We start from the raw sequence: 14300 nt of genomic DNA on the forward strand, positions 1-14300 counted from the left end.
AGTGTTGTCTTGGATCATATGCTGTCTTAGAGCTGCTTTTTGAAATCTCACCGCAGTTTCTGCCAGCTTGTGCCATTTTAAATAATTGTCGCATTAACAAATCATAGAATCATAGAATGGTTTGGGTTGGAAGGAAACTTAAAGATCATCGAGTTCCAACCCCCCTACCATGGGGAGGGACACTTCCCACCAGACCAGGCTGCTCAAAGCCCCATCCACCCTGGTCTTGAACACTTCCAGGGATAGGGCATCCACAGCTTCTCTAGGCAACCTGTTCCAGTGTGTAAAGAATTTCTTCCTAATATCTAATCTAAACCTCCCCTCTTTCAGTTTAAAACTGTTCCCCCTCATCCTATTGCTCCACTCCCTGATATAGTCCCTCCCCATCCTTCCTCTAGGCTGTTACAAGGTCTCCCTGGAGCTTTCTCTTCTCCAGACTGAACAGCCCCAACTCTCTGTGTGTCTTCACAGGAGCGGTGCTTTAGCCCTCTGGTCATTAGAAATATCTCTTTCTGGCTTTCAGCTACTACAGAGAAAATAGTTTGGACTCCACTTGTGCAAAAAAACCTCTGAGACTGATCAGTGCATGTAGCAGTAAATAATGATTTTAAATACTGCCACAGATAGGAATGTTTAGACAAAAGTTTTAATGATGTGATTCAAACACAAAATTTGCATATAATTACTTCAGCACTGTTTTGGGTTTCTGCATGTCACTGAAGCTGAAATGGTGGCTCTGTATGTATGTAACATGTTCTGGCTAAAGTTAAATCAGCCTTTTTATATATACCTGTGCAAAATTCTGTGGCAAAAATCCTGGATGTGTTTCAGTATAATCGGTGAAGATGATACACTGTCATACTTTTGGCATTTGAAACTAAGAAGTCATTTCTGAAAATGATACTTTTTTGCTGACTGAGTCGCAAAGTGTAGTAAGACTAAAAAAAAAATCTGGATGCTCTTATGTTTTTATTTCCAAGTTTAGGGGAGAGTTTATGAGGAATACCTAATTGTATTGTCATTTTTTTCTGGTGGAGAAGGGGAGCTGAACCCCAACATAGAATGTGTAATTAGTACTTCTAGTTTTGATTACAGTTGCTGCTGAAGAGATCAATCTGTAACCAATTCAATTTTTTTAAATAGTAGTTATCACTTAAATAATGTAAGCATATTGCATGTATTTAGGTGAAAAGTGATAACTTCTAGTTACGGAGTTATATCTCTGAAGTCTCTTAACATCAGATAGTTAAAAATGGAATGTGCTGAAATGGCTTATCTTGTGCTATAAAGAATTAATGATCAGTTTTCAATGATTTGCAGATTTGTGAATACTGAGATTACAATGTTCAGGGGCTTTAAACTTCTGAAAATTAATGTTTGTATTTCTTTCCACTTAGTGTATAGTAAGTCAGCTTGACTTTTTTTTTAAATCCTCCTCCCCACCCTCCATCCCTGAGAAAGCAATCTTTGGCATAGGAATACTTCAGAGGTTGCTTCTGCATAAAAAAAAAAAAAAAAAAAAAAAAGGTATGTAATTTATTTAAAAATTGAAATCACAGCTATGTTTGTTAAGGCTATTTTGACAAACTCTATACTTCAGTTGCCACCATCACTTTAGGTATTGTAGTGTAGCTGTTGTTCCTGCTGGTGTAAGTTAATAACTTTTTAAAGGGGTATGATACCTGAATGAAGGAAATGTCTGTGTCTGAAAATTAAAATTGATGTTCCTCATTATCCTGCTTTAAAAGAGTTATTATGAAACCTGCCTGTTATGGGCATTTCTTTACTGATTACTTTGAGGGCTGAACCTAAGAGTTCCAAATCCAGAGCTAGAAGAGGAAGTTACTGCTTAAAGGGGATTTATGTAGAAGCTGTGTGTCCAGATCCACAGTTGCCATCCTGAAGAGCTCTGCTGTTTAACACTGAAGACCAAAGGACCATATAGATTTTTATTTCACTTGTAAAGCTCCTCAGCTGACTGTAACTGAGTATGTACATCCTTAGAATTGCCACTGGCTTGGAAGGACTTGGCCCTTTATCAGCTAACTTAAGCAGTAAACTAAGATTTGGAAATTAGGTGTTCCTCTACCCATGCACCAGGGGGAACCAGTGCTGCTCTGTTTTGCAGAGGGCATCTAACACACTAACACAAACACGCTTACCAGGAGATAAGAGTAATGGCCTGCACTTTTAAAACACGCTAAAAAGAAATGCTTTACTTCTGCTTTTCCCACTGTGTACATAATGTAGTGATTAGGTGGTGTCATTTAGGAATTTAGTTTACTTTACTTAGCATTTTGGTATTTGTAAAGTCTGGATGAACCATTCAGAATGTTGTTTGGCACGTGAGTACCATAGGAAAGTAATAAGACTGTTTCCCTGCTTTGCCATCTGGTGCCGCCTTTTTCCTCATGGTGGGACACCATCATTGGGGCTGTTTGTACACCGAGGTACTCACATAGCTGTATCCTGACTGTTCTACCCAGCACATGTGTGGGAGAGAAGGCTAAAAAATGAGAGCACAACTGGATCTATGGATAGATCTCCTTCAGCTTTTTCAAAGGGAAGAGTAAACAGGCATCTCCAAGACTGTCAATTATAAATGTCAAAGGTAATACTTTAAATCCTGTCAAGGGATAGGATTTAAGAGTGTCTCTTCCTTTTCCCCATGTTTCATATTCTCTTGTGATAACTATTTCTCTGGCTACTTCTGTATCTTCCCTTTCTCAGTGCACTCTGTAGGCTGCCTGGGCATTTTCCAAGAAGTTTGGGTTACAGTGGCAGAAGCAGGTCGTAATTACCTTACATGGGTCTGACACTGACTGTAATTTTCTGACATATCAGAGTACCTTATTTTCTCTGTCATCCTTTCTCCTTTGTACTGCTGTTGTTAGTACTATGGCATGTTCCAGTGTGGGAATGACTGAATGATTTATTTTTGGCTGTTAAGCTTTGAGTTTTTTTAATAGATATTAGGTATTTTGATTTTTTTAATTTTTTTTTTTTTAATTCAAGATCTAGAACATTGTCATCTTCAAAATGGAGGAAGGAAAAAGAAAACAATTAGAGAAGATTTAGTTTAAATATTTTATCAGAGATGTGAGGGTTTTGTGTTCTGTTAATACAATTTTCTCCCCTTGGAGGGCAAAGTCATTGAAACTGGAGACGATGGTAAAAATTGAAATGCAATGCAAAGACTAGGGTTTCTTGTCTGCCAGTGGTAAAATGGATCCCTTAGTGTTATTATGGCTAACCACTATCACAGTTATTTTTCTCAGGCTGCCAAATGTAAAATGTTAGTAGAGAATGTATAGCCCTATAGTAGATTTTATACAACAATTTTATATGCAGAGCTTTGCTAAAAAGTTTTTCCTTATCCATCAGGACCCAGGACACACAAAGTCCAAATGCCTTCATGCACATATCAACGGTAGGATATTTTTCTGAACTTGCTCCTATAGTGCAATAGATTTTATCTTTAAAGAGAGCAAATGTTGGCTTGTACAGTTAAAAATCCCAATATTTGACCTGAATATAATAAGCAAATAATTTGAAATGTTCATTGCTCATTTTATTTTATGTTTGTTTTTTATCCAGCTTTTTTATCCAATTGCTTAATCTATTGTCTTGAAAAGTGCTACTGTTTAGGGCTGTGTTCTGTGAAACTGAATATTGAAACTCTAGGTTGTGAATTTATTAGTGTCACTGTATTAGCATTCGCGTAGCAGTCTTGTAAAAAAACACTGGCTCAGCAGGTTGGCATGTAAAGTTATCTATTAAAGCTGTGCTTCAGCAAAGCCTGTTAAGTACTTTAAATTCTATTTTTAGGCATGTGAGTGACTCATCTGCTTAAAGTTAGGTGTGCTTGCTTAAGGACTCCTGCAGAGTTGGGCCAGAGAGGTACAAGCAGAATGAACTTGCTTACGCTGGCAAACTGGTCTGCTTTCCTCTTGATAAAGTAAATATGTCTAGCCTCAGTAGAGGTCATGGAAGATGGAGTTTCCATTAGCATTTATGGAGAAGAGTCCATTCTGCAATCTGCAGATGCTGTCTGTCACTATTACTTTCTGCTGAGATGACTGACTAGTGCGTTTGTAGTGTTAATTTTATTATGTGCCTGTGTACACGAGTTAGTTGTTGGTTAAAGAAGACTGCAGCTGTGTATTTTTGTGTTTTGTGTTGTTGGTTGTTTTTGTTTAAAATCTAATGGAATTAGAATGAGAAGCTTTCCTGAGGGTTATTTTTTTCTTTGAACACTTTAAAGATGGCATTTTTTACCTCATTTTTATTATTCTTTTTTACTTTCCTTCCTAAGGAAGAAATACCATGCACTCTTAAACTCTTTCATCTTTATGATTGTTTCTAAATGTTCCTGGTTCCATCACTTCAAAAAAGTCTGGATCTTGTCCTGACCCAAAACTTATCTCTTCTGAAATCCTTGTTTTTACTTTTGTCCTTGTTTCATTCCCATTTATTATTTTCCCTGCATCATTTGGATAGCTAGTGGTTGATAGTATATAGTTTTATAGGAAATTTAAAAATAAAAGTCTGCTACTATAGTAAGTCTTTTAGGAATAGGCTTTTAAACATACTACCTGCTTTACTACTTCTGACAAACTTGAGCTTTTTTTCAGTAGTAATTGTGTGCTGGGAGTCATAGTGATGCGTATTATTGCTAACTAATGCTCCTGCTCCACATAGGAGAATTTTACAGCGCCAGAAGGAGTGGTGCATTGCTGTAAGCGTATTTGCTCTCAAGCTTTTTCTGCTGACCAGAGTGAATTCTAAAAGCAGAGTTGCTCCTTTGACCTTGATACTCTTTTCCCATAGATAACCAAAATTGTCACCAGCCTGCGTAGGTTTTGTGATTCCCCTCCAGGAATGTAAAGACAGGCTTTGCTCCTATAGGTATGTCAGCTGACCTGAGGGCTGAAGAACTGATGAGGTGTGGGCCCTTAGTCACCCATGGGAGGTGAGAAATTGTAGGTCCAGGCAATTAGGATCATCTAGTCTATCCTAGTGGCAGCTGTCAAAACAAGGAGGCAATAGCCAGGTTTCCTGGAGGCAGTTTTTAAACACTTTGTCAGCAGAGACCAGCTATAAAGAAGCGAGATTAGCAATCTATCCATATAGTCACTTAACAGAGGGATAATAAGAACAGTATAATGCTTAGGCATGTGCTAGAATTTATCTTTTGTCAATGAAGAACCTATGAAGAAAACTTTTTTTTTTTTTTTTTTTTGAAGCCTGACTTGTTAAGGCTGACTTTTTGGTGGCCAGGCTGTTTCTGATACATGGCTGGATTCTCAAGTTATCTACCTGGTTTACACTGGAGAATTGCATTTCTACCTACTCTTTTCTTTCAGCAGCTCTTTTTCTGAGGTGTAATAGAGGGATTATAAAAATAGAGCATAATAAATAAATAACAAGGAGTCACAGGTTTTGTGGTGCAGAAAGCATGCTTTATTTCAAATGAACAATTCTATCTCAAGGAGGTTCAACAGCTACCAAGCCTTATTACTACATTAGGAGAACTAAAGCAAATTGAAGTGCAGGGCGGTATTTGATGTTGTAACAACAGTTTGTTTTCAAACTGTGGTTCATTGCTTAGTTGCCCGGGAAGTGACTACTGGATGTCTAATACTACCACACAAATTCAATCACTGCACCCTACGAACCTCCGAGAGGGGGTACTGCTGCTGCACTTGAGCACCTGAATAGCTTCGTTGATTAAGGGGATGGCCAGGTGATGTTACTTTTTTAAAGCTATTCAGGCAGTCAATATGTCAGAAACAGTACGTGGTGGGTGAACGAAGTGCTGGCCGCTTGCACTTTGTCCAAAAATTGTCAGTCAGGTATGGAAATTATGACGTAATCAGATCCAATGTAAAACATTAAAGCAATGCTTACAGGAGGGTAATTGCAAACATCACCAATGCCTTACATTTCTGATTCAACATAAATGTTCGTGCACGTATGAAATACTATGCACAGTATCATCTCTTAGGTGTAGGTAATCTTCAACAGGGAGCCTCTCTACCTGTTGAGGCATTCTTAGACATCAACAATGAGTTGAGGCGCAAAAATTAGTTAAATGTTGAGCAGGGTAGTCGTTTGCTAGGAAACTTTCTCCTACCAACTGTTAGTTCCAAAAATTATGTTTCAAAATGTCATAAAATAAATGGTACAAAACTTCATAACCGTTAACTTCGGCTATATACAGTATGTACATGTCAGTGAAAAAAGTGTTTAAAATTCTTAGGTCAATAATGACTATAAGTCATAATGTATAGCTCTGGACTTTGTCTCATTCAGGTAGGTACAAAAATATTTTTTTTTTTTATATTTACAGATCAGATATTTCAGTCCATATATGAATCACTTGTAAAAAGACAAGTGTAAATAATACAGATCAAGCTCTCTAAATTGATCGAATATTAATATTCACAGTGGCAGAATCGGTACCAAATTCATTTCCTAAATTCAGGGTATAAAGTCCACCGTCGTTCTTCTGGACATCCATGATGATCAGGGTGGTTAAATCTTCACTAGTTTCAATGTGGAATCTGCCTTGCTGGTCCTGACTGGTAATTTTTTTCCCTCGGCAGTACCATGTTATTTCAGGAGCAGGATCACCCGAAAAGGCACAAGATAGTGTGAGAACTTTTCCTTCGTCAATGCTGATATCAGATGGAAGAGCTTCAATTTTGGGTGGTACTCCTTTACAAAACAGGAGAAGAAATACCAAGTTAGTCTGTTTCCACTAAGCCATGCAACAGGTTTACTCTGAGGACTACTTCAGGATTTTTTAAGCACTAACTCTACCAGTAATTGTATTGCTCACCTCTCAGACCTGATTTAAGCATTTTACTAGTTGAACTCTCCAGTTGAGCCATACTAGATTTCCCCATAATACTGCTGGAGCTCATCTCTACAAAGGATTCTTTCATGGAGGACATGCTTTTGGCAGACATGCTTGCAAATTTCATTTCAGTCATGCTGCTACTGCTGAAACTGCTGAATGAAGCCTCTTGTTTAGAAGAAGCCATTTGAAAGGACTGAGAAGAAAAACTTTCGTGCATGCTTGCGTCGCCACTTGTCTTCAATACTACCTCTTTTGGAGGTTCTTCAATTAGAGCTGGGGAGCATCGCAAACATAGAAGGAAAAACCAATAACGTCACGTTAACAAACAGTCATGCAGTTCTATATGGTTAATTTTACAGAAATGAAGAGACAGTTTGCTTTCAATGGAAAACTGCAGTGGAGTATAAAATTGTTTGCAGTCAATTTGATTCAAGATGTCCAAATCACAAACAGTAATTTATAAAGGAAACAAGTAGAAAATGGCACTGTTATTAGTATGTACATACATACTTAAGAAGAAACAGGTCGTCACACAGCGTTTCCTATTAGAACCATTACTAGAATTAGACACTGAGAAATTGTGTGTGTTAAGTTCATGTTTGTAGAAGCTGTAAAACATTTTCAAGTTCTTACAAGCACCGTATAGGAAAGTCTGTATTTCACTGTGTTGTTCTGTAGCTATAAAAGGCAACAGAAAAGCTCAAGCGCTGTAGCTTTTCTTTAAACCCAAGCACAGTCATACAAGCAAATCATAGCAACCCCTTGATGCTAGGAACTGGGATATCGTGCAGCCAATAAAATAATAAACCCAGTTCAATTATGGCTAAGTTACCGTAGAAATTTTTAACTGTGGAATTACTTTGTTTTATTGGAACAGATTCTGTTAGTGAATGAGAAAAGATTAATTGCCAGCATCAAGGTCTTAACACAGTCATCCTAGAAGGAATGCTTATAGCCTTCTGTTAACATGCACCTATTGATGTAATAGAGCATCTGCGTGCTCCTCTGTGGGTGTTACAAAGATTTCTAATGCTGTTTTAGTTCTGTATATATCATACACAAAAGAAAAAGGAACTTGTTAAAATACCTAAATCAACATTACCAGTGGCTTTTGTCATAAGTCATTTTAGTAAACACACCACAGCAAGAAGTTTGATTAGTCTGAACACAAGACTGAGAGAACAAACTTACGGAGTACAGTCAAAGATGCTGTAGCAGAACACTGCCCATGGTAATTTTTTGCTTTGACTGTGTATTTTCCGGTGTCACTCACTGCTGCATTTTGAATCTCAAGAGAATATATGTTTTTAGAGCGTGTTACTCTGATGTGCGATGAAACAGCAATCTGAGGAGGGAAAAAACTTCCATTAAGATCAGTTCTATGAATGATTCTAATTTTTCAAGTAAATATATTAAATAAATACTTACAGGTTGATTATTCTTAAACCACTCAATTTCAGGAGAAGGATCCCCAGAAACTTCACAGGTGAACAATACATGTTGTCCTTCGTTGACATTCTGTGACTTAGGCTGTGTGATAAATGCTGGTTCATTGGAAAGCTCTTTAGAAATGGTCAGAACATACTGGCATTTAATAATGCCTTCATCAGTTTTACCCTCACAGGTGAGTATACCTTCATCTTTATTACTAGCCTTTTTGATAGTTAATGTGTGATCACTTCCAGAAACGCCGTATCTGTAATCTTCTGAATTTCTCAGCTCCATTCCATTCAACACCCATTTTACTTCAGAGGCACCAGAAATGTTAGCTTTGAATGTCACTTTCTGCCCTTCGGATACTGTCATTTTAGTTGAAGAAGCTTTGATTTCTGCTTTCAGTTGTTTGACGTCTTCAGTAACAATTGACTTTTTAATGACTTCTTCAACTGCTGCTTTTTCTTCAGTTGCTACTGCTGATTTCTTCTGCGTAGAAACTGTAAGCATCTCATCTTCTTTCTGAACTGATTTACGAGCTTCAGATACCTCTCTTACCTGGGAATGGATATTTTTAAATACTTGGCCAGTAAACTGGAAGTTAGTTTTTGAAATGCCTCCTTCCCCAATAATTTCACAGGTGTATTCTCCTTTATCAGATTCCCTGAGCTCATGGATTTTGAGCTCATAGGTGCCATCTGCTGCATAATGAAACTTGAAATGATGGTCTTCTTTCAGTTTTTGGCCATCCTTATACCAAGCCACTTCTCTGACACTTAAAACACTGCTTTCAACTGCACAGGATAACTTAACTTTATCTCCAAGAGTTTCTGCTTTCAGATGCTGTTTTATCTTTGGTGGAGAAGCAGTTGGTAATTGTACTTTCTCTGCTGGTAAAGTTTTGTCTCCAGGTGGTGACTTTGCTTTTGGAGGGCTGCTGATGGGTTCAGGAGATTTCAGTCGTTTAGGAGACTTAACTGTCTCAGGAGACTTTACACGAGGCTCAGGAGATTTGATTCTTGGAGGTGATGTAATTGCTTTTTCAGGAATTTTTGTTCTTTGAATGGTCAAAGTAAAATGTGCTTCCTGTCTTCCTTCAGAGTTTTCTACCACAACAGTGTAACTTCCTTCATCGGACACCTGGACCGAAGAAATTTCAAAGGTAGACTTGTACTGTGTTCGTGTTACTTGGAAGCGCCTTGAAGAAACAATGGGTTGACCTGCACGGAACCATGTTATTGTTGGTGCTGGTTCACCATCAACGTCACAGGAAAATCTTGCAGTCTCCCCTTCAGAAACTGTGATTGACCGTGGTTTTGTAAGGATTGTTGCTGGTAGAGTGCTTTTAAATGCCTTGCGTACAGTCCTTTCTTCCAATGATTTTTCTTCAGCTGCAGTGATTTTTTCTTCAGAAGCAGCATAATGTTCATATGATAAAAGTGATTCTCTTGTTGCTGACATTTCTGATTTGACCTCTCTCACCGAGGAACTTGCTTCTGTAGCAGATGCTTTTTTAAATGAGGAGACTGCATATGCCTCTGTTTTCGTTAAGTCAGGTAAAATTGTCCTTGGTACTTCTTCATCTCTTCGCTGGGAAGAGTAAGTAGTGTAATCTCCTCCAGTAACATCTAGTGTTGCATAATCAGAGCACTCCCCTTTGTAGTTTGTGCACACAGCCCGGTATGTTCCGCTGTCATCAATGTGGCAGTCGAGAATCTCCAGAGTTAATACGCCACTGGTATTAGTAAAATGTATCTTACTGCTCTCCTGGAGCTCAATACCGTTATGGTACCACTTCACTTCAGCAGTTGGTTTTGACTGGACATTTAGAATGAACCTGGTATTATGGCCACACGGTACCCGGTGTGAGCGCATTCTCAGTGTAATGCGCGGAGCGTGGTCAAGGGTAAAAGGCTGCTGAGTCAGAACTTCGTATTTCCTTTCCATAGTTTTCTGAGTTTTCAAAGCAGATTTCATGGACTCATATCTAGAAAATATATCAAATCTTGCCATCCTCTCAAACCGAGAGAGTGATCTTTCACTAGAAACTGGGCTAGGTGAGCGTGGTCGAGTTCTTTCTGGTGTTGGGGATCTTCTTTCACTTTCTTCAGGAGGCCGTGAGCGGGGTCGAATTAATTCAGATACAGGACGCATCAGCTCAATGTAAGTTGGAGAAAGAGATCTTCTTCTCCTTAGTAATCTAGAGGGAGGTGAAAATTCCCTGTGAACTTGTTGCACCATTTCTATTTCTTCTTCTTCTTCTGATGTGATCTCAGTTATTTCTCTTTCCCTCCTTCTCCTGAGTCTTCTCTTTTCCTCCTCTGCCATGTATTCGAGCTCACTCCTGTATTCCGAGAGTCGTTGAGAAGTGCCAACAGGACGGAGCAATTCTTCATCCTCTCTTTCATCCATTATTCTTTGCTTTTGTTTAGGTGGTCTGTAGGCAGCCCTGTCATGGCGCTGACGAAGCTCTGCATAGCTTGCACTGGTCTCAGCTTTAGTTGGGATGTGATAGCTTGAATACCTCAGCTCTCTTTTTCTCTCTTCCTCTGAACTGACCTGTGCTCCTGCAGTAGAATACCGAAGGGCAGACAGTTCAAAGCGTGGGGGGCTTCTACTTGGCGGGGAAGCAGAGAAGCCTAACTCTAGCTCTTCTTCAAGGCGCAGTCTTTCCTCTTCAGTTCTCTTCATGGCTAAATAGTCATCAATAGGCAGGAGTAATTCCTCGTCAGACAAGTCACCAAGTGATCGCCGCCTTGGTCTGTAGTAATATTCATAGTCTGGAGAGGGGGTACGGCGGCGTGCTGGTCTCACAATTTCAAGATCGTCTTGTGTTAGCTTTGGTATGCGCCATTTAGGCTTATACTGATCAGTAATGCGTGGCAATGGCATCACATAGAATTGCTCCCACCTGGAAAGACGTATGCGTTTCTGGCGTTTCTGAACAGTTCTCTCAAGTTTTCCTGGCATTTCATACTGGTCTCGCAGCCTCTTGTACCACTTCATGTCTGACAGAGGCACAAAGTGTTTAATGGTCTGATCTTCCTCAACAGTAGTTCGCACATGTTTGCGAGGCTCTGGGACCTCGTACGGCATACGAAGTCTTCTTTCTTCCTTCTTCTCTTCTTTCTTAATTTCATATTCACCTTTGACAGTCTTAGTGCTAACAGCTGGTTTGTATAAGATAGCAGCTTCTCTGAGAGCCTCTTGTGCTGTCTGTGTCAGTGGAACAGCTTCAACCCCTGAAAGGATTTCTGCCATTCGTAAGGTCTTGTCAATTTGCCTCTGTACGTGTTTCTCCCGCTCTTCTTCAGTCTTGTACTCACGCTTGACATATTTCAAGCGTTCAACTTTTAGATAAGCCTGACAGCTTGTAGATCCAGCACTGTTTGTAGCAGTCACTCTGTAATAACCACTGTCTTCTGGTAAAGTATCTCTGATATGCAAAGCATAATAATCTAAACCTTCATGAATTATATCAAAGTTAGGACCAAAGGATAGAGGTTGACCATCTTTCTCCCATTTCAGTGTTGGTTTTGGTACACCAGATACCCTGATCTCAAAACTGACATTTTGGCCTTCTTGACATTCAGCATTTGCCAGCAGTCTTTTGAACATTGGCCTTAGTGTGGCATCTGCTGGAGGTGGATGTGGAATCACAGTCAGCTTAGCTTTGCAGCTGTCTTCGCCATATTTATTGCGTGCCACAATACTGTATTCAGCATCATCCTCTTCTGTGACATTATTTATGACAAGTTGATAAAGACCCTTGTCTGATTCAAAAGTATACTTCCTGTCATCATCACCAGGTTTGATTTTCTGGCCTGATTTGAACCATGTTAAGCGAGGTTCTGGGTGGACTGTTATAGTTACTCCGAACCTGACATTTTCTCCAACGTATGCAGTGCGGTTATACAAAGGCAGAGTAAATTCTGGTGGATGCTCTAATAGTCTCATAGTATCAACCCGTCGTTTCACTTTCCTTACAGTCCTGCATCTGTAGTGTTCAGAAATTTCTCTCACACCTTTAACAAAAAGTTCTGCGTAAGAGCTGTCTTCACCATAGTCATTTACTACCTTGCATCTGTAGGTGCCATCGTCAGCTTTAGAAACGTCTTTGACATACATGGTTGCCTCACCTTCTTCGTATTTGATTTCATATTTCTCATTGTTTTCTAATTGCCTCATACCAAAGTACCATGTGACTTGTGTGGACTGATCATAGTTTTCAATCCTGCATACATATTTGGCATGCCCTCCTTCTTCTATAACAGTATGCTTTATCTGCCCAGCAATGGGACCAATGTCTATTGGCGCAACTTTAACTTTAGCCACCGTTACACCTTTCTGAGATCTAATCGCACCTCCACAGGAAATGCGGGCTACTGACACAACTGTGTTCCACTCTTTCTTTACTAGAGTTTGGTAGTAACGCCTGTGCCTCAAGGTCTTGATGACTTTAGTGCTGGTCTTTTCTGTCTGCTGTTTCAGCCACTCATGGTTAAGTGCTTCAGCAGCTGTCATCCGAGCTTTTCTTTCCTTTACTAGTAGGCGATCAATGAAGTCCATGGCCTCAATGCTTATATCTTTGAATGCTTCATCCTCAAAGTTGTATTCAGCATTTAGAATATTTTCAATAACTTGTTGGTTTGTTTCAGCAACGAAAGGATTAATGCCACTGAGAAGTATATATGTTAGAGCACCAACTGACCACATGTCAGTAGCTGTGCTGACCAAGTCATGATGATGTACTTCAGGCGCATAATATTCAGGAGAAGTGAACTGGAGTCTAAAGCTATCTCCAGGCTTCAGTTGTCTAGCTTGACCAAATTCAACAATTTTAACTACAGAGCTTCTTCTTGTGAAGTAAATAATATTGTCTGGTTTAATATCAAAATGTCCGATGCTTTGGCGATGTAAAAATTCTAGTGCATCGCAGACCTGGCGTACATAATTTACTATTTCTCTTTCATTCAGTTCAAATGAAGCTGTGCTGATTCTTTCAAAGATGTCAACTCCAGAAATGAATTCAAAAATCATGACTAATTCTTCTAGGCTCTCAAATGATTCATGAAGATACAGGATATTTCGGTGCCTAGCAATGTTTAGAATTGAAATTTCTTTCTTTACCAAAACTTGGTCAGCACCCTTTACTTTGACAAACTTGGCCAGGTAAGTCTTTTTTGAAGCTGCCTCAACACAGCGGTGTGCAATGCCAAACTGTCCACGTCCAAGCTCTTCTGCAATCATATATTTGTCATAGAGTTCCTTTGTAGAATAGTGAGCTGCTTTAGCTGTGGTGACTTCTCTGGTCTCATCAACTTCTTCATCATAGTTCATTACTCTGGTCTTATCTTCCTTTGTTATAATTGGATCAGTAGGTTCAGAAGGCTGGCTTTGGCCAAACTTGTTTTCTGCAATTACACGGAACTGATAGGTGGTCTTGCCAAATAGGTTCACCACTGTGTATCGTGTATCACGAGCTTGTGCTACACGAATCCATCGCTCTGCTGTTGTAGCACGTTTCTCAATAATGTAGTTTATGATTCTGCTTCCACCATCAGTAGCTGGTTCATTCCAGGTTAAGTTCACTGAGTCCCTTGAAATGTCAGTTACCTTCAGACCTCTTGGCGGATCAGGCACATCAGCCACATCTAATTCAACTGTTTTTTGATCGATTCCAAATCTGTTTTTGGCACAAACGATGTAAAAACCTGCATCTTTTCTGTCAACACCATTTGGGAAAACAAGAGATGTGAATGATCGCGTAACAATGACTTGGTAGTGTCCATTAGTATCGATGAGGTCTTGTCCCTTCTGCCATGTGATCACGGGCTGAGGCTTGCCGCTGAATGGAATCTTGATGCTCACTACTTCCCCTCGGAGGGCATGAACAGCTCCCATGCCTTCCAGGTTTTTGGGCAAGTGAATCTTTGCAGGAACTGGAATAGAAAGAGGAAGAAAAAACAACACATGACCAAATGCACATGAGAAGAGCACC

The 14300-nt window shown here is 39.5% G+C and overlaps 1 protein-coding gene across 1 annotated transcript in view; it reads right to left on the reverse strand.

Annotated features, from left to right (window-relative positions):
• Window positions 1–5242: 5242 nt before the first annotated feature.
• Window positions 5243–14300, reverse strand: part of TTN (titin) — a 249978-nt gene continuing 240920 nt past the window's right edge. The window contains exons 310-313 of the mRNA XM_074144859.1: window positions 8294–14241; window positions 8057–8210; window positions 6845–7138; window positions 5243–6720 (exon numbers count right to left, since the gene is read on the reverse strand). Coding sequence (XP_074000960.1) covers window positions 6422–6720; window positions 6845–7138; window positions 8057–8210; window positions 8294–14241 — 6695 coding nt within the window. The 3' untranslated portion in view covers window positions 5243–6421. The remainder of the gene's footprint in view (window positions 6721–6844; window positions 7139–8056; window positions 8211–8293; window positions 14242–14300) is intronic.

Source organism: Numenius arquata, chromosome 3 (assembly GCF_964106895.1).
Source record: "Numenius arquata chromosome 3, bNumArq3.hap1.1, whole genome shotgun sequence".
NCBI lineage: Eukaryota > Metazoa > Chordata > Aves > Charadriiformes > Scolopacidae > Numenius > Numenius arquata.